Source organism: Vanessa tameamea, chromosome 10 (assembly GCF_037043105.1).
Source record: "Vanessa tameamea isolate UH-Manoa-2023 chromosome 10, ilVanTame1 primary haplotype, whole genome shotgun sequence".
Lineage (NCBI taxonomy): Eukaryota > Metazoa > Arthropoda > Insecta > Lepidoptera > Nymphalidae > Vanessa > Vanessa tameamea.
The window spans coordinates 2,958,234-2,981,158 of NC_087318.1; the positions used below are offsets into that span (position 1 = coordinate 2,958,234).

At 33.2% G+C, this 22,925-nt stretch overlaps 1 protein-coding gene across 1 annotated transcript in view; it reads left to right on the plus strand.

Annotated features, from left to right (window-relative positions):
• The window catches only part of LOC113391682 (uncharacterized), a 99,512-nt gene extending 83,865 nt beyond the window's left edge, over nucleotides 1-15,647 (plus strand). The window contains exons 6-12 of the mRNA XM_026627732.2: nucleotides 10,800-10,990; nucleotides 11,561-11,693; nucleotides 12,321-12,451; nucleotides 12,558-12,839; nucleotides 13,154-13,453; nucleotides 13,630-13,865; nucleotides 13,950-15,647. Coding sequence (XP_026483517.2) covers nucleotides 10,800-10,990; nucleotides 11,561-11,693; nucleotides 12,321-12,451; nucleotides 12,558-12,839; nucleotides 13,154-13,453; nucleotides 13,630-13,865; nucleotides 13,950-14,166 — 1,490 coding nt within the window. The 3' untranslated portion in view covers nucleotides 14,167-15,647. The remainder of the gene's footprint in view (nucleotides 1-10,799; nucleotides 10,991-11,560; nucleotides 11,694-12,320; nucleotides 12,452-12,557; nucleotides 12,840-13,153; nucleotides 13,454-13,629; nucleotides 13,866-13,949) is intronic.
• Nucleotides 15,648-22,925: the final 7,278 nt, after the last annotated feature.

Sequence of the window (22,925 nt, forward strand, 5' to 3'; positions counted from 1 at the left end):
TTTCTGATTGGTGGTAATTACCTAATGAGTGGGTGGTGCCTACCCAGTCGGGCTGAAATATAAACTACTAATAATAATTTATACTAGTTGCGCCGCTGGGGCTCAGTCGCCTTAAACATTTCTCCTTCTGTTCCGTGAGTCACGGGAACGTTAAATAGCCGAATCGGGCTATCAGATACAAAAAGATTTTTCAAATATGACTTGTAGTTCCAGATATTAACGTGAACAAAAATATTAGTATAGATATTGGAATATCTGCAAGTATGATGTTATAATACACATGATTTTGATAACTTCCGTAATATGAACTTATACGCCAAATCAATTTGTTTTACATAGCGTGTTTTATGTATCGTGAAATGTTTTAGCCTTGTCTTGGATAATTATAGTCGCATAAATCCATTGTTAGTGTCTGTATGAGTTCACCTTGGTATTAAAACTTTCGTTTGATTAAAATATGTAAATGTACAGAAAGTTTATGCACTGTCTCGTTGGTGTACTGGCTGGATTATTTGATTCGGATGGTTGTAGCCTCTGATCATGAAAATCAAAGGTATTGGTCCTATGCCTGAACTCATTCGGTCTTGTCGGATTTGCCGTCCCATGAGTGACAAGAGTGTGGACATAAACAAGTAGGCTCTACATTTGTGAACTCTACAATTGTTGACCACTACAACATAACCTGCGCAATTGCTTAGTCTCCCTCAAAAACGGCCGCCGTAACGGAAATTGGTCAGGACATCATTATGTTATAAATTTTAATAAGCAATCAGTTTCCTGTATATAGTCGATTTTATAAATCACATTGTTCCAGATAACAGATAGATAATTTTGAAAACAATTGAATATTTTAATTTATATAATAGTCTTAATAAATTATCGGTATTTCAATGAGATTTGATTTAATAAGGAATTGAATTGTCGAAAACTGACTGTATGTTTAAATTAATTTTGGCTGGTTTGTCGTCGCTGAATTTTATTAACTTTGGACGTCTGCCAAGGCACGAGGGCAAACAATACCTGCCCATTCGTTATCGAGGCCACTTTGATAATATTATTGTTATTTCGACATTTAAAAACTGATGATCAATATTAAAAGATTTTTTTTTTTAATATAAATTTAAGTTTAAGATAAATTTAAGTTGGACAGAATTTTCTTTAATTCTTATTATCCCATTAATTCACTTAGTAATCCGGATGTTCAATGTTTTTTATTAAAGATTCTATCAATAGGAAACGGATGCGTCGATCGTTAACTGATTCTACGTTAATTAATAAAAAAAAATGAATACGAATCATAGTGCTTTTCTGCATGGATAAACTCGAAGTTCGTAACAGAGTACGATAGTGATGTCAGAAAAGTGATACGTAACATTGACATAAATATTATAACTTTTAAAGGATACACGTACCAAAATAGCATATCACTGTAAGTCACCGCTTTCAACGTTTCACGAATGAGATACGATGTCAGTTCATAGGACTATAAACAATAAGTTATCGCCTGCGGCTTCGCTCGCTACATCAGTTTTAAGTATCAAAGAGTAGCCTATGCCCTTCCTTGAAGTTCAAGCTTGCTTCATATCTAATTTCATCAAATTCGAATCAGATATTTGGATAAGAGTAACAGACAGACAGAGGTATTTTCGCATTTATAATATTAGTAGAGATAGTTAATAATGACAGTTTTATTGTAATTGCAGGTTTAAAACTAATATTGTTATTAACACGTTAGGAAAATATTTAAACTTCGTTTTCAATAAACAGGCTGTTTGAATGATATTACAATGAAAATTACTAAAGCAAAGAGACGTATGATATGTCTGCTGTCATTCATGCGATTGAGTTGAAACTTTGTATAGTTATTGTTAGCATGATCGTAAAGGTTTCAGTCATAGTACCATCAATGTACGAAAGGGATATTTTATAATATAGGCGGACGAGCAAAAGTCATAAATATAAGTGGCCATCTGATGGTAAATGGTCACTACCGACCAGACAATGGCGCTGAAAGAAATATTGACCATTGCTAACATCGCCAATGCGCTACCAACCTTGGGATGTTATATCCCTTATACCTGTAGTTACACTAGCTCATTCACCCTTCAACCGGAACGTAACAATACTGAGTAGGTACTCAACCTACCCAGGCGAGTTTGCACAAAGCCGTACCACCACGAAAATAAGGGTAATAATCGCTTTTAAAAAATTGATAAGTCATTGCACAGCGATACCCATTAGGTAATGTTAGATAAAGTATCCGTATATAAATATTTATGTATGATGTTGTTATACAACTTTTCTCTCGCTTTTCTAACATTAGGTTCGACAAACTTGCCGTCGAGTTTCCGCATTGTTCAACTTGTCCTTTTAAGTATATATCCACATTCAATCTTTTCACACGCATGAAAGTGTCTCTACTTAATATGTAGTATCGCTATTTCAGTTACAAGTAACTCAATATCTACTATACTTATTATATACTAATAATATATTTATTTCAGATTTGCTTAGTCAAGATGAGAAACCTCATGCAATAATGATTACAAAGATATATTATAATTACAAAGTTTTAAATACATGGTACTTAATTGCGCCAAGTTATTGTATGAGTAGTTTTTTTTTTACGCGGGATTGGTTTTTTTAATCTGTTTTCTACTAGGCGATATTTAGGTTTTTAGTACAGCAACTAATTGATATTATATGTAATAAATTTTATTAGCTTAATGCAATGATTAGTTTTCCTAATATTGCGAATTCGTGTATGAGAACAAAGAGTTATTTAATTTCGTGTGTGAGAAAAAAAAAACAGTTTCACACAGGTATTGTTATTGTTTTAATGACCTTTGCGTTTAAATTTATAAAAAAAAAATCGTTATTATTCATTCGTTATCTGCATTAAAATTTAATTTATTTACAATTTTCCAAACACATTTATAAGATTTGTCACATGGATAACTGAAATTATTTACATAAACATTCTATGTGATGGAACAAATTACGAATCAGATGATGAATACTGACGACTATATATTATTTAGTTTCTATAGAATTATTCTGGAAAAAGAACCTCGAAACTCATCGCAGAACAAGAATGTGAAATGTCATATTATGTGACATTGAATATAATAATTATAGAATACCTGCATTATAATGCCGTGACAACGCAAGTCGGTTGTCAAAAATTTACTAGTGAGTTCCGTACTGCTGGAGTCTATACGACGCCTTGTGACACTGTCAAGGCCAGAGGTGAACAGTATTCATTTTCCAAAATTTGTCTCTGGCCACTATTGACAAGTTATGCGAGTAAGTTGATCTCGTATCATGTGAAACATCTATATTTTAACACAACCACCACATTATCTAGGTCTTAATCAAAGAAGTATTCCAACGACCAAACGAAGCACAGAAAAGATTGTTTGTAAATGTGCAAAGCAATTCAATAAATACTAATACATTAAAAATACTAATACATTCTTGTGATGATAGACAAATTTTAAAATAACTTTCCACTTGTATTCGTGTTAAACTTTTCTCTAACTCTAATCGTGAATAAATAGGTCCATCTTAAGTTCATTCCGGATCAATTTTATAAGCTGGGATTTTGGTTTTATTTTCTTTTATATTCGAATTAGAATTATTTCTTTAGAATCGTTAACCGGAAACGTTCACCGCACAATCGTAAAAAGGATTTAAGAGCTCATTTCATTTATAAGCTTTTATTATGTTATTTATTTACAATAAAAGTAAAAATAGTACGATTACTAAGTCGATTTGAAATCATACTATTTAATATATCAGTATAGTTGATAGAATATTATTCTTCAGATCGAGTAATGATGTACTGAATTCGTCGACGGCGGCTGTTTTTAACGGAGATTAGCCAACTGCGTAATGAAACAGTGTTGGCGTATGTTCGTAAACATAGTTGCACTTTGAATTCCTGCATCATAGTCTGAAATGACTGCATTTTGAGACCATCGAAGATAATTAAGGCGCAAGGAGTAGCCGACGTGCTATCCGAGGCACGCAACTGCAACGCAGCTAAATTATTAGTAGAAGTATTCAATAGGTTTTTATGTTTACCTGGATCCCTAGACCCAGTCCGGAGACCTAGTCGTAATAAAATCTTAATCTCTAAATAAACTTGATTAAAAAACGTCTCATACAACGTGATGAAAAAATCAAAATATATAAATTCTTTCGTGAATTTATAGATTTAAAAAAAAAAAAACTTTTGCATAATTACATATCGCTTATTTATAGTAAACTGTCACATAAGATATTATTTATAATAAAAAAAAATAAGCGTAGAAAACGGGCTGCCAGTATTATAAAAAAATATTACGAATTGAGCAAAGAAAACAATCAAGTATGTTTTCGTTTTTACATGTTTACAATATTTCAGAACGTTTATTTACAAAGTATTTATTTTGTAAATATCGGTCGCGATGTTTAATCTTCAAGCATATATCAGGAAGTAGAAGGTAATAAGAGCTTATTAAATTATTTACCTTTGTAAGAGATACTCATCCTTTATGTGATTCCAAGAAACCGGGGACGGAATAATGTGCTTTTGTGTCGTGAGCGTGATGACAGCTTTATTGCAGACGTTAAAATTTGCTAAGTGAATCATATAACCCTTGATAATTGTGTGACGTGAATCCTGATTTCACTCACATGTGATATTTAAGCGTTGTGGAAACATAATTGTGTGTAAGGGACATAACATCTTAGTTGCCAAGGTTGGTGGAGCGTTGGCAATGTTATGGTTGCTTTATATTTTTACCATGTGATTGTCTACCACTGGTGGGGAATACTTACCATCAGGTGGCCCACTTGCCAGTCTGCTTAATTAATACAATAAAAAACACAGTTACTCAGAAAAAAACTCTTAATTTAATTTGATTCCATTAACACATTAGACTCAAAATATCAATTGGTGTAATTGAATATACAACAATAAACTAAGTATTTTATAACTAGTTTTGGTTAAATGACTTCAAGTGCTAAAAGAGAGATCAAGTAGATATTTATTGTTTGTTATTTGACGTTTCGTGTGTTTGTCTATCTGTGACAGTTGTCCAGTCACGGTGACCCTTTTAGGGCGGGCGGCTGTTCACGCTCGGCCCCCTGACATACATACAAACAAACTAATTTTAGAATTGTGATTCTCACTACATGCTAGACGCAACTATTGGTTTATAGTATTAATAGCTCAGGTACGTGTTAAAAATACCAGCGGAAATCTACTGTTAAAACGTTTTTATTTTTGATTTCGAAAAATATGTATATGACAATTTTTTAATATTATATAAATATATAGATAATTAAATAATATTATAAATTACCATAAAGAGAAACTTTTGTTTTAGTTTTTATTTTTAATTCATCATCTTAATAAATAGCCTTTAATTTATTAAAAATAATGCAATCATTGAATTTCTCTTAAACCCGGATAGAGCGTTGTATAACATGCAAATTTGATTATAAAATCGGTGATAGGACATTCATATTTCGTTTCGTAAAAACTGTTCAAGAAGTGATCATCTTTTTGTGTCAATAAATTAATTTGTTTACAAACAGGTCCTTTAAATATTTTAATATTTTTAGGTGAGTTGACGTGGAAATTAAATTATAGAAAATTCTAAAAAAAGACTGACAGTGATACTGCTATTTTGATGGGAATCCCTTAAATGTTATTAATAATAATAACTATGTACAATGTCGCATATCAATTATAGATTATAGACTTCATGGTCGTGTTGTGTTGTATAGTTTCGAGTTCTTACATAAACAGAAAAACTCCTCTGATGCTGTACTTATATAGATACGTAGTTAAACGCATATTAACATCAAGTCTGTTAGATCTATGTATATATTATTAGCAGGTGCTCAATGTCATTAGTATGTATATTTTTGTCGCCTAGCCAGTAGACCGAAATATATGGCAGAAGATATCGACAGATTGGGTTCAAATCCAGGTCGGGTCGATAAAAAGTTATTGGGTGTTTCTGGCAAAAAAATCTCAGTAACGGAGTCGGGCATTTTGAATGTGTACACTTCCGTGCCGAAAAGCGCGTAAAGCCTTTGGTCCTGGCCCCTCGATCGTGTTAGTTTGCCTATGAGAGTAAATTAATAAAGGATGCACCTGTATTTGCGCACACATTTGTGTACTATAACACGTCCCGCCCGATTGGCTGGTCTCCCTTAAGATTAGCTGCTGTAGCCGAAATCGGGCCGGACGACATCATATTTTAAACTAGCGACAAGTCCTGGCTTCTCACAGATACTCGTAAATCTTCCTTCAATCTATTCAAACCTTAGAGTGAAAGCTGAACTCAATCCTCGATGTTTTTAAGATTACTCCGAATGACGATACGTTGTCCTATTTTTATTTTGCATTAATTTCGTATTCACTTCGCGCTTACGGGAACCCGTTACCCCAGTCTTTATGTAGGATAGTGAGACGGTTCGCTGAACTTGAACGGACAACCTTCGCCGGTCTAGTAATATAGTATTGATATTATTAAGGAAAAACTGTATAAGTACTTGATTTTTATGTCTATCTCTTTCCCTCTTCAGAATTTCTATAGGAACAGCAATATAAAAAATATACCCATCTCGCGCTATGTTGAGTACTTACTAGTACTTAGTTAGTTGAATTTGAATAATTTAATGTCATTTTTCAACATGACAGATATCGTATGAAGTAAATTCCGGCGTAGGCGCATTTTGTTGATTCCCTAATCGTGTAGGGTTGTCAAAAAAACTGAATAATAAATTATATATCTTAAAAGAACATAGTTTTCCAACATCAAAAATATTTTGTATTTCGAATGTATTTTTCCATGTTTAATCTGGTGATCCCAAGAAATGTATCAAGTTATACGAATACGTCTTATGAATGGGTATTGTCCCCGTTATAGGAATGGCATCCCTGACTGTTTGTTAATTTGACGTTTCACCGTTCTCAATTGGAGCCCACGCGGTGCGTTGCTCAGTGGCCGACCCTCGACGGCCATTCGCATAACACATCTTTAGTAATTATTATTTTTTGGTTTTATTAAACAGATAACGCTGAGTCAATTGTAATAAGTATACAAAGCAATTCTATATAAATATGATTTGGAAAGAGTACCAAAATTAAAAGCAAGAAAAATCATTAATTATTATTATTCACTTATAAGCATCCAGAACAAAACTCCTATACTATGTCTAAGCTAATATTATAAAGAAGTAAAATTTGTTTGTTTGTATGCAGTGGGAATCCCCGGAACTAATTATCTAATTCCAAAAATATTACCCTTTAGAAAACTAAGTTACTTCTGAGTGCTATAGATTATAAATCATATTTATATAATATCATTTTTTTATAAATTAACTGCATCCGTGCGAAGTCGGGGCGGGTCGCTAGTAATTGTATAAGTTAATTGTGCAAAGTATATTAATTAGTAATATATTATATTGACTTACTTCTTTCTGTATAATTATTTTCGTTTTCTTTCAAACTAATTATATATATATATATATATATATATATATATATGTAATTCGTTTTATAAATGTACTTAAGATTATTTAAAAAATATTCATTTTTTTTTGAATATATACATATATATTGTTAATTCTATAATTGTAGTCCGCAATAACTACTATAATTACGTCATGTTAAGTTGGCCTTTAATTGAAATATACTTTTTAATTATTAATATCAAGTGAAACCTTATTTAAAAAAATATATTCGTTCTTAATATTTCACATTGGTTCCCATTAATTAAACGACCAGATGTAAATTTTGGATAAAAAATATACACCATGACATAAAATGTTTCGATATATTTTTTAATCTATTATTTAAAAGCGGAAATGGGCGCCATTGGATCTTACGGTTAGTGACGCGTGAACTTCAACAGGAACCGTCAATGAAGCGCGTGGGAAACGTTTAAATAACCTTTTTATATTTGGTTTATAATTGAATTGGAAGGGAGAGAGTGATTGAAAGCGGCGGGAAATATTAAATAATTTAAATTTGGAATTCATTCATCGTTGTAAAAAAATTTACAATCGTTGCATTACAATGAAAAACCGAGCTGTAATCGTGCCCATATTAATATACAATGTTTCAAAGGTGACAATGCAAATTTTCGTCTGATGTTTGCATATCAAATTTGAATTTTAGTTATAAGTTTAAAGCTGACAGGGTGCGACTTTGACGTAGCCAGTTGACTCTTTGGCCATTCATCTATTTTGGCTATTTTTTTTTTATACTATAATTATAAATGCAATGAAAGCTATTAATCCCAGAATTCTAGGATGCATATTTCTTTATTAATTTATATATCTTTACTTGGTGGTAAGGCGTTGTGTTCATCAAATATTCTACCGCCAAACAGCAATACTTAATTTACTGTATTCCAGTTTAAATGGTGAGTGAGCCAGTGTAATTATATGCACGAGGGACATAACATCTTAGCTCCCAAGGTTGGCGCATTGTTGATGTAATATGTCTAACACTGTCAATGTATACGGGCGATGTTATTTGATTTATTTACGTATCAAGGAATATCATATTCTTATCTAAAATTCGATCGAATTGTCGATCGATCGTAAAATCTCAGTTTTTCATATCACTTTCAATACACCATAAGCTTATGCAAATTAAAAAGAAAAGTGTTAGTCGGATTATTAAGGAATACGAGATGCATTCTAATGCCCTTTTAAAGTATAAACTAAGTTCTCATTAAAGTCGTATCAGGTCCAGAGTTACATGTTAGCATCGCACGTTTGAAAGTACGTAATGTGATTAATATTCGTGAATGTTATAAAATGGCTCTCGACGATTTCTCCTCGTGACGTCACGTGATGGTACGAAGGGCCTCATTATCTAATTTCGTCCTTGAGTATTCGTAAAATCAGCGGTTGATTTCATGGTTGGAGACCGTACTAATCTATGTTATAAAGCTAGAGGGTTTCTATCGTTGAACGCGCTAATTTTAGTTTTGCATTAGACAATATGTATTTATGAGATAGTTTATAAGCTGATGTAATTTTTAAATGGAAAGCACTAGACTATTTGACATAAGACAACTCTTCTCTATCTAGTCTTAGATAGTGAAATACAACATGATTCAGTTCAGCAGCGTTCTCGGTTAAAAATAAGACTATTAATTGATGTTAATACGACTCTCCAACTATGTATATTTTAACACGCAAATGCACAGCATAATGTTTTACGGTATTTTACTTTGTGCTAAAATAGAAGAATTATTCATAACCTGGTTCTGAGCTAGAATATTGACGTATTACATTGGGATGTATGTTCATGAAAACATGTAGGATTATTCTAGAAAATCTTCCTCGAACATACGCGGTTATTTATTTTGTAGGACACTATATGCGCTTTTACAACGGGATGCTATTGCTACAAAATGTTTCAATGACAAATTTAATACTTTTTGTTACGGAACGTGTGTATCTAAAGGTTATTATAAAACCAACAAGTTTAATGATAGCACACCTTGGAAATGAATCGCCTTCAGGCTATTTCAAATAACAAATTGTTGCTATAAACAAGAGTGTTGAGTGTTGTCTTTTATCAGTTGAGTTTCATTTTAGTGTTTCTTCACCGGTTATTTATTTCCAGATTGGTCGTTTTTAACAATCAATACCGATGCAAGTGGAATGCTTGCTTAAATAAAGAAAATTTAATTTATTTTAATTTGGCATAGTTGATTATATTAGTATAAAAATGATACAAATTTGAAAACTATACAAACTATTTATAACAGATCTGTTTTGAATATTTAGAATTATCAATTGAACTAAATCTAAATATACAATTTAAAGGTAAACAGACTTTTAAATTTTTGTATATCATTTGCAGTATAAACAAATCTAATAGACGAATACTTCACAGACTTACAAATTGTCTTAAGTGATTCTATTTTGAGTATTATACATGATACTAGAGAGTATTGTTCGAAGTTAGAATACAAAACGTGAAAGTGTAAACTGTTTGTTTTAACCTCGAGTTTAGTCCATTACGAGGGTAGATTTTCCTAGTGATAATAACCTTTTGTATAAAGATTCAGCTACACAAAGCTCTTTATGTGGTTCGATAGCATCGACACTGAGAAACTCAGTATCTGTTTACCGTATTGTATTGTATTGTGTACGTACCTACAGTTCGGCTTATTGTTTCCTCAGCGCCGTGAGAAAAGTGATTGTAACTAAAAAACAAAGATGGACAATTATTTTTTTTGATGAATGATTTTATTTTGATGTCGGATTCAAGTTTTTGGAATGTAAATCATTTTTGACTGTTTATATTACGAAATCGTAGAACAGTGACTACATATGTCATGAAACAGTGACTTGTAACTATGCAAGTGACGACGAATATCTATGTTTTCTTACTAAGGCAAAGTATTCGATTCTATTATAATTAATTGTAATTAAATATATAACGAAATATTAAGATTTTGAACTCGGTTCAATTCAATTCGCTTTTAGGTATAGCGAAGAAGACGCTTCATAAATTGAAATAGTTGATATTTAACAAATAAATAAATAAAGAATGCACTGTATTTACATTTTATTATATAATACATAAATACAAACACATTGAACATCGTGGCCAAGTATTAACAATTGTTTCAAAATAACTAGTGGCTCAAATAACATTTATTTCTGTAACTTAATGTAATGGCATACTTAAAGTTCTTTATATAATAAACTAGAATTAATTTTGTATGGTGTTTATGGTCGTCAATAAAAAGCATTTTGTCTCGTTATAGAGCCTCCGCGCGTGTCGGCTGCTGTGGGGCCGCGAAGCAAACGAGTGCAGACGCCGCAGCCCGTGCGGTCACCGCCTGCAACGCTCACCGCCCCGCCGCCCGCTCAGCCGCGCGAACATTCAGTTGCTCTCGCACATGCTACTAAAGGCGTTGAAGCATTAGGGGTTCTCGTGCAGTACCTAGTGTTTCGAGTAAGTTTAAAATATTTTGTCATTGTTACTGTTATTTTATATCTAAACTTATGAGAAAGAATAAAAAATTAAACATATTTTATGATATGGGTAGGCGTACAAATGGACATCCTGATGGTAAATGATCACCGCCGCCCACCGCCCATAGACGTTGTCGCTGTAAGAATTATTAATCAACATCGCTGATACACCTCAAACCTTCAGAACTAAGATGTTATGACCCTTGTGTCTGTAGTTACACTGGCTCACTCACTCTTAAACTGGAATACAACAATCCTGAGTATTGCTGTTTGGCGGTATAATATGTGATGTGAGTAACTACCTGTGAGCGGGCTTGCCAAAGACAAAGACAAAGCCCTACCACCACTAAAAATATTTGTTTATAATATATGTAACTGTAATAATTTAATTCGATGATGTCAACTCAACTTTTTAATGGAATTTGATATATTAAACTGATTTATTAGTATTTTTCTCTAACTAAAGTTACTTCCGCTACTAATACAACCATGGTAATTATTTAAGTGGAGTGGGCAATATCAACTATTAAATTTATCTTAATTATTCCAGTTGGACGCTCTGAACAGCGGGTCATGGCGGCAAGAAGCGGAGAGGTGGCGGGGCGTGGCGGCGACGGAGCGCAACAGCGCTGCGCGCGCCGACCGCGATCGGCAGCAGCGCGCGCAAAAGGATCTCGATACCAGTATGTTAAATTACAATTCTTAATTATGTATTCGTCTTCTCTTGATCGAAAGATTGCAAAAAAATATATAAAAAATACTTTATAATTAGATTAAACGATAAAAATATTTGAAATAAGTAGGTAATAAACAAAAACAAACTTGCTTGTTGAAACTCTTTGTTGAAATTGAATATAAACTATATAAATTAACTATATATTTAAGTTATTACGATTCCTAAGTCATTACGATTTTTAATATCATACTATAAAATCTTATTTACCGTTACTAGCATTCTTTACCGTCTTAATATTTATGCAATCATGCAAATTTACATTTCAAAAATAAAAATTTCGACATCACAATTTGAATACTTACTTTATAGTACGTAAGAAAAACAGCAGTTTACTTAATATAGAATACTTTAAAAGTTTTATGAATGCATGATAAAATATAGTGAGTTCATTTTCAGGGTCAGTTTCACTAAAAACTAGGTGCTTGTTACGTACCTGTTTCTCTAGGCGTATCTTACCCATGTCTAGTTTCTTTAAAATACGCTCCAGTTAAATATAAATAAAAGCCAAGTTTTTCTCACTAATTTATTAGACGTATTTTAGTGGAATAATCTTAATGACGAATGATGTTTGCAGTCGCAGAATGCCTGAGCAAGATCTCAGAGCTAGAGATGGAGGTATCGTCCAAGGAGGAAGCCAATGCGCGCTTACAAGCCGCACACATTGAAGAGGTATCAGCCTTGGCGAGTGAAGTGAAGGGGTTGAAGGTACTATAATAAAATTATTTAGTTTTGTTAGAAAATATAGGAATTAAAAAAAAATGTAATTCAAAGGTAAAATTAAAATTAATTCATACAAATTTTATTTTTTTAGGGTACAATAGAGACCCTGAAACAGGAGGTTGCCGAAAGCAGAGCACGCTTGCACGCACACAGTGAAATCGAACGGACCCTGCGCGCGCAGCTCGAAGCTGCACGGGCTGAAATCGAGCGAAGCGCTAAGTTGCGCAACTCGTCGACCGAGCCGTCGCGCGACGCGTTGTGCAACATGTGTGACGCAGCTTGTGATCCCGTTTATTGTGAAGTGGAAGCGTACGAATTGCAATTGAACACGAAAGAAGAATTGAGTTCCGACGCCACGGAATTAGCAGCGGAGGTACGTGAGATTAAAACTGAAATAATAACCGCACGGTTTTCGCGTGCCACTTAAAGAAAAAATGTGCATGTAAGCGCATTAATATATGACATCAGCCCAAACGCCTTAACGATTCGTATTATTCATATAACCAAGTCAGCAGCTTCCGAAGCAGGATTGGCCGTGAGCAGTCGTAAAAGCCTGGCAAATCCTTTTCGTTAGTGTACAAGACGCTGTATATCCCAATGGGATGATGATGAATGAATGGATGGATAGGACAACTTTTTCGGCAACTTTACGATCGACTCTCTAAATAATTGTGCGTGTCGTTTTAGGTGCGATCCTTGAGAGCAGTGATCGAGCTGAAGCAGGCCGAGATGGCCTCCCTGCGCGACGCGCGCTCGGAGCTGGCGGCGGAGCGCGAGCGGCGGGCGGGCGCCGAGCGGGACGCGTGCGCGGCGCGGCACGCGGCCGAGGAGCTGCGCGAGCGGGCCGCCGCGCGCCAGCGGGAGGCCGACCGCCTGCGCGACGACAACCGCCGCCTGCGGGAGGTGGCCGCGCGCGACCGCGACCACGCCACGAGGATCGCAGCGCTCAACGAGGAGCTGCGATATAAACTTCGGCAGAAGTCTCAAGTACGTTGTGCTATTGGCTCCATACGTGCTTTTATGTTATTGCAGTTTTCATATTTCATGAATTTTTGTTACGCGAGAGATTTTTTCACCAGAAAAATATTAATAATAAACAATACTTATAAGAAAATGTTTTTAAACCAGAGCATTGTCATTAAAATAATTTTGATTGTCTTCAGGTGGTATCCCTCTTGGCGGGCGGAGGATACATTGAACGAACCCCTATGCGAACACGCACATCCTCTGGTGAATCTGTGCGGTCGTCGTCTCCCCCACCGGACTCGCCTCCATCCCCTGCGTCGTCCCCCGCGCCGGACACGCCCCCGCTGCCGGCTGTCAAGGGAGTCGTGGAGAAACACGACTCGGTCAGCTGGGTACTCGAAATCGAAGAAACGCCAGAAGAAATGGCTTCGAGGTAATGAACATTATTATTTATATAAGATTTTCTGCCACATATTGTTGTCTCTGGAAGCGAGTGCTAACGACGTCCTGTGCACAGGCTGGCGCGGCGCTCGTCGTTCCGCGCGGCGGCATCGCCGGGCGGCGTGAAGCGGCGCGGCGGGGGCTCCCCGGGCAGCTCCCCCGCGCCCGCCTCCCCCGCGCCCAACGCCTCCAAGCTCTTCCGACCGGGAGACCTCGACTTCCCACCGGCCCCGCCCCCCCTCAAGGAATCCGCGGGGGAGGCCATCTACATTTACGACGACCGTCAGTATTGAAGTGCTTATTTATATGAAAGAATACTAGTCTTGTGCTCGTGACGACGCGGACACGGAGGGAACGGATTCGATATTCTTGCCGGACTTTCTATGAATGGACAGTGTCAAATAGTCTTAGTGGAACTTCGGGACCGGACTGGATCGTGCTAGGGCTTTAAGATAGGAGTAAAGTACGAGGAACGCAAATATGATTGTTCGATTACAAATGGATGAGTGTTCGCTCTCGACCCCTAGTGTGTAATGATGATCACGTACGTATTTGAATTCTCACTGTATCGGAAGGTTATCTATTTATGAAACGGATTATTTATGAGCTTATTATTATTTTATGTAGTTTTAGTATATATACACGTGTTTGCTCTTTCTCGAAGGAATTAGCTTGTGGTGATATGAATATGTTTTTGTTCGCCATTGATATTACAACGGATTACGTAGATATGTAATAGATATTTAATATTGGATTTAGTCCTTACATTATTTGCGCTTTCGGTCACTTTGTACACAACGTATTGTCACTAAAGTGAATGGGAATGTCAAATAAAATAGGGGGATAAGTTTAGACTCATTTTAACATATTAAGTCTGCTTCTTTTCGAAATCTGGCCTCAAAATATATTTTATCGTATCGGCTATGTTTTGAAGTAAAACCTATAAGTACCTGTGTGTTGCGCCAATGAATATGTCATACTTACTATTTCTTAGACCTTAACTTAGAACTCATTTCGTCGCTGATGATCATCGTTATATTCTATTATTTTCTTCGATGTCTTCGTTCACTTCGAGATCTCCTTCAATTTCTGTCGTCTACGTTTCGTCTTATTCTCTATAATATTTATTGGTGCAATTATTTCGAATAGCTTCATTCAGAATAACCGAGTCGTTAACATTATATGTAACAGTTAGATGATTCGGTGATTTGTCAGTTGTAGAGATTCGTCGGCTGATATTGTAAGTTTTGTAAGTAAATCATTGTATTGTTTTGTGTTTATTATTACATTTATAACTTAATTATTATAATAGTTTATCATGGTTGTTGGCAATGTTTTTATTTTTTATGTACAAATAACAATGAAAAATTAACCTAGTTTTAAGATCATCAATGTCTGTTGACATTACAAGCGGCGGTTAAGTTTTGCGCTACTTTTTTATATTGATAGATGCTTTTGAAGAGATGTTGTCTTCATTCAGATTTATATAATACGATACATTTAATCTATAATAGATTATGTACTAATTAAACTTAGAAAAGCGATATTCAAACCAAAGAGTCTCATTCATCTTAACTCTTTGTTATGTTCCTTATGATTTTAGTGAGCCTGTAACTTTGCATGCGTCAGATAATTCAGGCGACTTATATTTTAATTATTTTTTAAGCTAAACAATATGAATAATACCATTCCAAATTAAGAATTGTAAGCGAAAATAAATACTACATGATTAGGAGAATATCTATTAATAAAAAAAATAAACTATCTGAAAATATTTAAATCTTTCATTTCCATAATACCTTTTTTAATTATATTATGAACTTATGACCGATGTCAATTTGCGAAACTGCTGATTCAGCTGACGTAACTAATAATTATAATATTCATATTTATTTCTTTGTCGTTTCCATGGTAACTAATAAACGAGTTCACTAAAACTTTATATTTATAAATAAAAAAAATACAGTAACATACGTCGTAATTCAGAGTGCATTTATTGCAAAAAACTCAGACGCCACGTGTTGTGGGACGCCTCGATCATGGTCTACTTGTTCTATTTGGCTGGACTTGTATTCATTCAATAACGGCCCCAACAAAAAAATAGGCAATGAAGTAATCAAAAAAGTAAAATTATAAAAAAATCATACCCATTACATATTAAAAATTGATATTTTTACGTTATATTGTTTTTTATTTTTATAATATATGTTGGGGGAAGGACAAATGAGCCATCTGATATTTAGTGGTCACCAACGCCCATACACATTGTAGGTGTAAGATATTTTGACTATTATATAGCCAATGCACCACCAACCTTGGGTGCTAAGATGTCCCCTGTGTCTTCAGATAGAGTCTCACTCATCTTTCAAATCGGAATATGTTCCGATTGTTATTATTATATATTATTATGATAATATTAAGTATAACTGTTTAGGCGTAAAATATCTGTTAAGTATTTACTTAGGGGACTTACCCAAACGGGCGTGCACAAAGCCCTACCATCATATATAATTTATGTTGTTCTCGTTTTATTTAATTTAAAACTATTCATTATTCTGGAAGAGTCAATACTGCTTAAAATTTCCGGCTCTAAATACAATAGTGAAATAATTTTGTTTCCCTTCTGCTCGTATTATATTTTTTACAATTTTTTTTTTTACCTGACTTTTATCACTTGTCATAAGGGCGATCGTTATCAAAACCGTATGTACGTCAAATTGAAAATCGTTTAAAAATAGACAAATTTTTTTAATAATGTTTTAATAAATTATATTATTTTTTTTGTATTCGAAATCATATTTCGTTTATTTGTTAGGTCGCCAAAATTTAGGTTTAGAGCAAGCAGGATAATCACAGATGTCTCAAATATCAACTAGGCATTGAGAATAGAAGGCTTCTGTTTGAGCTTGCTTTGAATGTTATATTTAATAAATATGTCTCCCAAAGTTTTCAGCTGCGGCTACTCCTGCGTCACTTTAGTACGTATGTTCTTATACGTGTATTTTTTTTTCAGATAAATTGAAACCATTTCCAGACAAAGGATTAAATTATAATTTTTTCTTTTAGATTCACTCAATCTAGGCTAGATATTACAATAGTGCTTTTATTTATGCCGATTTATTTTAGTTAACGGATTCATTTGGTGATAGGGTAGGTACCAACCACTCGCATGTATACCGACCACATAACAACAATACTAAGTATTATTTATTATTGGTACAAGGGACATAACAAGTAACATCACAAGATTGGTGCGATTATGATATATGAATGAGGGATATTGAATACTTTTTACAGTCCATGGTGGTGAAACCATACCGTCAGCTGGTTCACGAGGGAAACTGTCAACCTTTATAAAAAAAACACACACACACAAAGACAATATGGGTTTATCACATCGCTTTCACATCCTCGTCTCTACATCTGATAGACTCGTGTTTCATTAATTATGTTTACGTATTCAAAGAATTAGATGTTATCGAACGCTTATAGATCTCATAAAAGTTTAGAAAGTATATTAATAAATTATTTTTATATTATAAAAATGGTAATATATTTTTTATTAAAATGTCATAAACTTCTAGTCGCTTATTTAAATAATAAGACTTATTTAAAAATGAACATTTCAAAAATATGATTGATTGAAATGAAAAGTCTACGTTTAAATATTTATGCAATGTTGTGTGTTTCGGTAATCGAATATACTTTGTATGAAGTAGTACAGCGAAGTTGTAAGTACATTGTTATCATCGCGGCATCCGAGGAACAAAGGCCCATTGAAATAATTCATACAATTAGAGCTAATTGGCGTAACTGCTGTGTCCTGCGCTTTGAGTTAGAATTCTCCTGATCTAGGACGTTGAAGCATCTATTCTAATTGCAGACAAAATTGTGTTGATATGGTTTTCAATTCTGTAAGCAATGTTGATGTTTAATAAGAGTAAAATAATTTTATTAATAAGATTAATTAATCTAAATGGGTTCGTTGTAACACACAGTAACAGCCCGTAAATTTCTAACGCTAATCCAATGCGGGTTGGAGAATATACATGTGGCAGAATTATTCGTTGAAATTAGACACATGCAGGTTTCCTCACGATGTTTTCCTTCAACGCAGAGTACGAGTTGAATAATAAACACAAATTAAGCACATGAAAATTTAGTGGTGCTTGCCTGGGTTTGAACCCGCAATTATCGGTTACACAGGATTTTCATGCGCTTAATATTTATGTTTGACATGGAAGGAAATCCTGCATGTTTCGGATGAACATCGACCACTATTGGAAAAGCGTGGTTGAATAAGCTACAAACTTTTAACATTAACATTACTTACTAATATTAACTGATTATAAATGATATATATATATTTTTTTTTAATATATTTTTTTAATACCATTTAATTATAAATGTATATTAAATAATTTATATTACACTTAATAGTATATTACAATTAGAAAGAAAAAGTTTAATCTTAACAATTTGGTGAAAAGGGCGTAGACTCAGCTTAAGCTGAATTTCAGTCTACACCTTTTACATTGTATATTTACAGACGGCAGTATTATATATAAAAGAATATACCTGTATCGTTTCGCAAGTTTTATCGCAAACAGTTTTACGACGGCGACACGAAATTAGTTCAGTGACAATTGTATATTTAAAAAACGAAACTTACTAAACTAACTAATTGACACAATTATTGTTTTAAAAAAGGCTTTTTTCATACAGCATATAAACAATATTAAAAATCAGTTCAAAGATCCATTCTTATATTTATTCTTTCATCACATAATTTTCATATAAAATGTAATCAGACAACATCAGAAAACTAAAAGTTTAAGTTCTTTGTATCGAAATATAAGGGAAAAGATTGTAGTGATTTCTAATAATTAATATTTTTATTACATGATTGCACTATGAGTAAAGACTTAATGTGTAATATAATATGATCATCAAAAGAAAAACAGGTCAAGTACTGGCTATCCTAGCTAGGCTAAAATTAAATAGCCTGTGTCCTGATAATCAGTCCTCTCCCCGAAAGTTGAGATAATTAAAATACATTAGAGATCTTATCGCCTGGGTATTACAAAACGTATCTTATGTAAAATGTTTATAGGTAAGTAATAATAAAATTAAATAATAAAATAAAATTACCTATCGACTATAAACTCAGTTCGGTAATAAAAGGCGCAGAAGTGGTTAGGAAAAATCTATTTTGTGATATATCTCATTTTACTAAGTTTGACGTCTATTTACGCCAACGTCTGTGAAAGCCCATTGTAATATTATAAGTCAAGGAATGTTGATTTAATGTGGCTATAACAATTAATACAGCTTTGCAATATTTAATAATTGCACAACTCAGAATGCGAAGCACCCTCTGATGCTATATGATTGAAAATGTAGTTGCAATATAGTTTGCATACCGTTGTAAAGATAATTTAAAGGAGATAAATACCGTACTTTTCAAAACTTGATTGAATGTAATAGAAAAATTAAAAAAATCATCAAAATAATGCAAAATCTTTTCCCAATCAATCGTGAAATCCAAAAATAAACAGTAACTTATGAAAAAAAATACTGTGTAATGGAGTTCATTTTTTTTAATTCGTTTCAGTAATTGAATCTAGTCCCTATTGCGAATAGCTCTCTTATTCTACGACGTTTATACATGATTCAGAAAATCATCAAATAGTCACATAAAATATGCACTAAATAATTGCAAAACCTTCAATGAGATAATCAGTTTCGACTATTACAACACGATTACTCAAAGCCGTCGGTTGTACTGAACGTGTTTCATTGACAAATTGTATAATCCAACATACCTACAATAAAATAGTTCTTGTACTCTTTAAGAAGAAGACTCCTCCAATTTCCCTTTAAAGAATTTCCCTAAAATATTTAACTTGACCCTTTATTATTTGTGTAAGATCATATAAAGTATTGTTTTCTTTATTTTATTTCGCACTTCATACAGACTATATAAAGATTTCTAAAAGAAGAAAAAAACAAGCGAAGTCGACGGTTGTTCAAATAAAGAAATAAATTAATCAAAAATAAAAGTAAATTAAATATTAGTCTTAGTCTGTATGTCTGTTGTGTTTTGTTGTTTTTTTTTTTCATTATTAACATTGAATATTTTCACTTTTAAAAGAAACTTATACTTTTAATTTGAATAATTTATGTAGAAACGTGAAAATTTTCTACATGTGGAATCTAGTTAGTCAGCTTTCGTTAGCAAATGAATAAATAAACACGCCGCCTTATTGTTTCCACAGAAGTGACAGAAGCGTTGGTTAATTTTTTGTCCAGTAGGCTATTCTATAACAAGAAACTCGAAACTCGGCGCAGAACACGAGCTTGAAATGTCAGAATTTGATATACGACATTGACTATAATTAATATAAAATTTATAGGTTACTCGTATCAAAATGGCTTATCACTATAAATCGGTTGTCAATATTTCACGAATGAGATATGAAGTGATTTTTTTCAGAATTGCACTGCTGTTCGAAACTCAATTCAAAGTTAGCATTAAAAATATAATCATTACATAGTATAAAACAAAGTCGCTTACCGCTGTCTGTCCCTATGTATGCTTAGATATTTAAAATTACATCATAGATTTTGATGCGGTTTTTTTAATAGATAGATTGATTTAAGAGGTTTATATGTATAATACATGCACAATATAGTAGAGAAACACTGATAATTTTAGAGGTTTCCAAAGTGATGTCGTAAATAAACACATTTTTTGCGCTTACTTTGCAAACGCTGGCTACAAGATAAATCAAAATAATGTACTACAGTATTGTAAGTAAACCTTAAAAAGGTCTTCAAAAAAGTCCGCGATGGTATATGTCTATCTCTTAGGGATGTATAACAATAACCATTTTTTATCCTTTACTTTTTACGAGAAATAATGGCTTATTTTCGTAGCGATTTTAAGCAATACAGCATTAATCATTACCCAATTAAGTACTTTAAATTCATTGTCTTGATACATTTCAGTAGTTATAACTCATAAATTAGTATAGGTGTATAACCTATACAAATATTATAAATGCGAAAGTAAATCTGTTTGTCTGTTTGTTATGCGATAAGACCACTGAACCGATTGATGAATTTTGCTATGAAGCCAGCTTGAACTTTAAGGACATAGGCTACTTTCTACGCCTACACCTGAGCGAGCGAAATCGTAGCTGTGGTAATTATGTTCAATTATTTATTTATGAAATTCGATTTATCGTGGTTGGTGCAAAGACCAATATTTTTTTTTTTGAAGCGGAGCTCATTTACGCGGATTCCAGTAGATTGAACAGTTAGCAATCGTCAGCGTTATGCCTCCTCCGGGGGATCTTTCCCTCCCCTTTTCTTTATCTCCGTCTCTTTATGTTTTATATATACAATTATTTAAACTTACTTTTTTGTTATTTATTTAATTCACACGGGATGTTTATAACAAAAAAAAAATCGTTATTGTTAATTTTTTTTAACGTTGTTAATTTATTTTATTGTGTTTTTATTTTATTAGTATCTAATATATTACGGAAGCAACATAACATAACCGCGTTATAACACGATAACCAGCGTTATTTTTGAAGTTCTACTTCTTTTGGTGCGTCACGAAAGAAATATGAGAGAGGATTTTTGTGTTCTCGCTCGAAGGTTTTTTATTTTATTTTATTTTTTTTATTAACATTATTTTTAATATTAGCTGCCATCTAATCACTGGTACAATGTCTTCATGGCAGCGCACTTTGAACGAATAAGCTGAGTAAAGATTTTTTTTAAACACGCTTACTTTCAAATAACGACAATATATAATAAATATATAATAATATATACGCAATGTGTCAACATACATTGCATTAACATAAAAACTATTGTTATATAAAAATTTAAAACTAACAATTTTAGGACCAAATCTTAAATAATTTGTTACCTACTCGCTCGTCCTGACTTCGCACGGCTATATTACAGATTTTGTCATATATGATTTTGCTTCTATTAGTCGTAGATGGTAAATATACAATTATATCTAGATTTTTTCGATAAATTGGCTATCTAGGTCCTGAGATTAGAGCGTCCAAACAAACAACCTTTCTAATACTATTTTATTAGTATAGATTGTAAATTCTCACCTATTAATACTTTTTTATCTAATATAAATGTAGCAAACGAGTGACACGGTGGTACCCTCGAGAAGCAAAAGGAAGAGAGGTAGACCGCAGAAAAGGTGGGATGACGACATCAGACAAGTGGCAGGAGTCATGTGGAACAGAGTGGCTCAAGAAAGGGATGAATGGAAAAGGTTGGAGGAGGCCTTTGGCGACTGGCAAACAGATCTACAAGTGATAACCAAGAAACAGATATTAGTTTAATTTTTTTTATTTAGTTAAGAGTTAGTGTTAGTTTTTTTTTAAGTTCAAATTTACTGTAACATATTGAGAGATCTGAATAAAAGGCTATTGTTATTATTATTATTATCTGATCTAAATAAACTATTCTTTTTGCATGAATGTGTTATCGTTACTGTATTCGTGTAAATGTTTCTTTAAAATATATATCTCAACAACGCAAATGCAATCGCTTATTCAATTCTGACAATCTGTATAAATAAAACAAAAATTAGAGTAAAGCTTCAAATAATGTTATTTTACTCGCAAGTGATGTCTCTTTAAATTATTTTGTTAATTTATTTTTAACATATATTTATATATGAATGTTTATATATGTTGTAATAATAATAAGTTTGTCTATTCGGCAAGGAAGGCACTCGGCTTTTGGCAGGACCGCCGTTATCATCTATGTCACTTAATATAGGATTTATCGCACTCATCACGAGGGCGCGGGAATGTTGTAATTAATTCCGGAAATAAAAATTGATATCGTTAAATTATAATGTTTTACACGCGTTCGTACAATAATTTTCAATTGTTAAATCGAATAATTAACTGGGATTCCAATTATATCCGCCATTACCGGCTGTTATTCGTTGCCTTAGCAATATGAACCATTATAAGGATAAATCAATTAGATGGCACCGCAT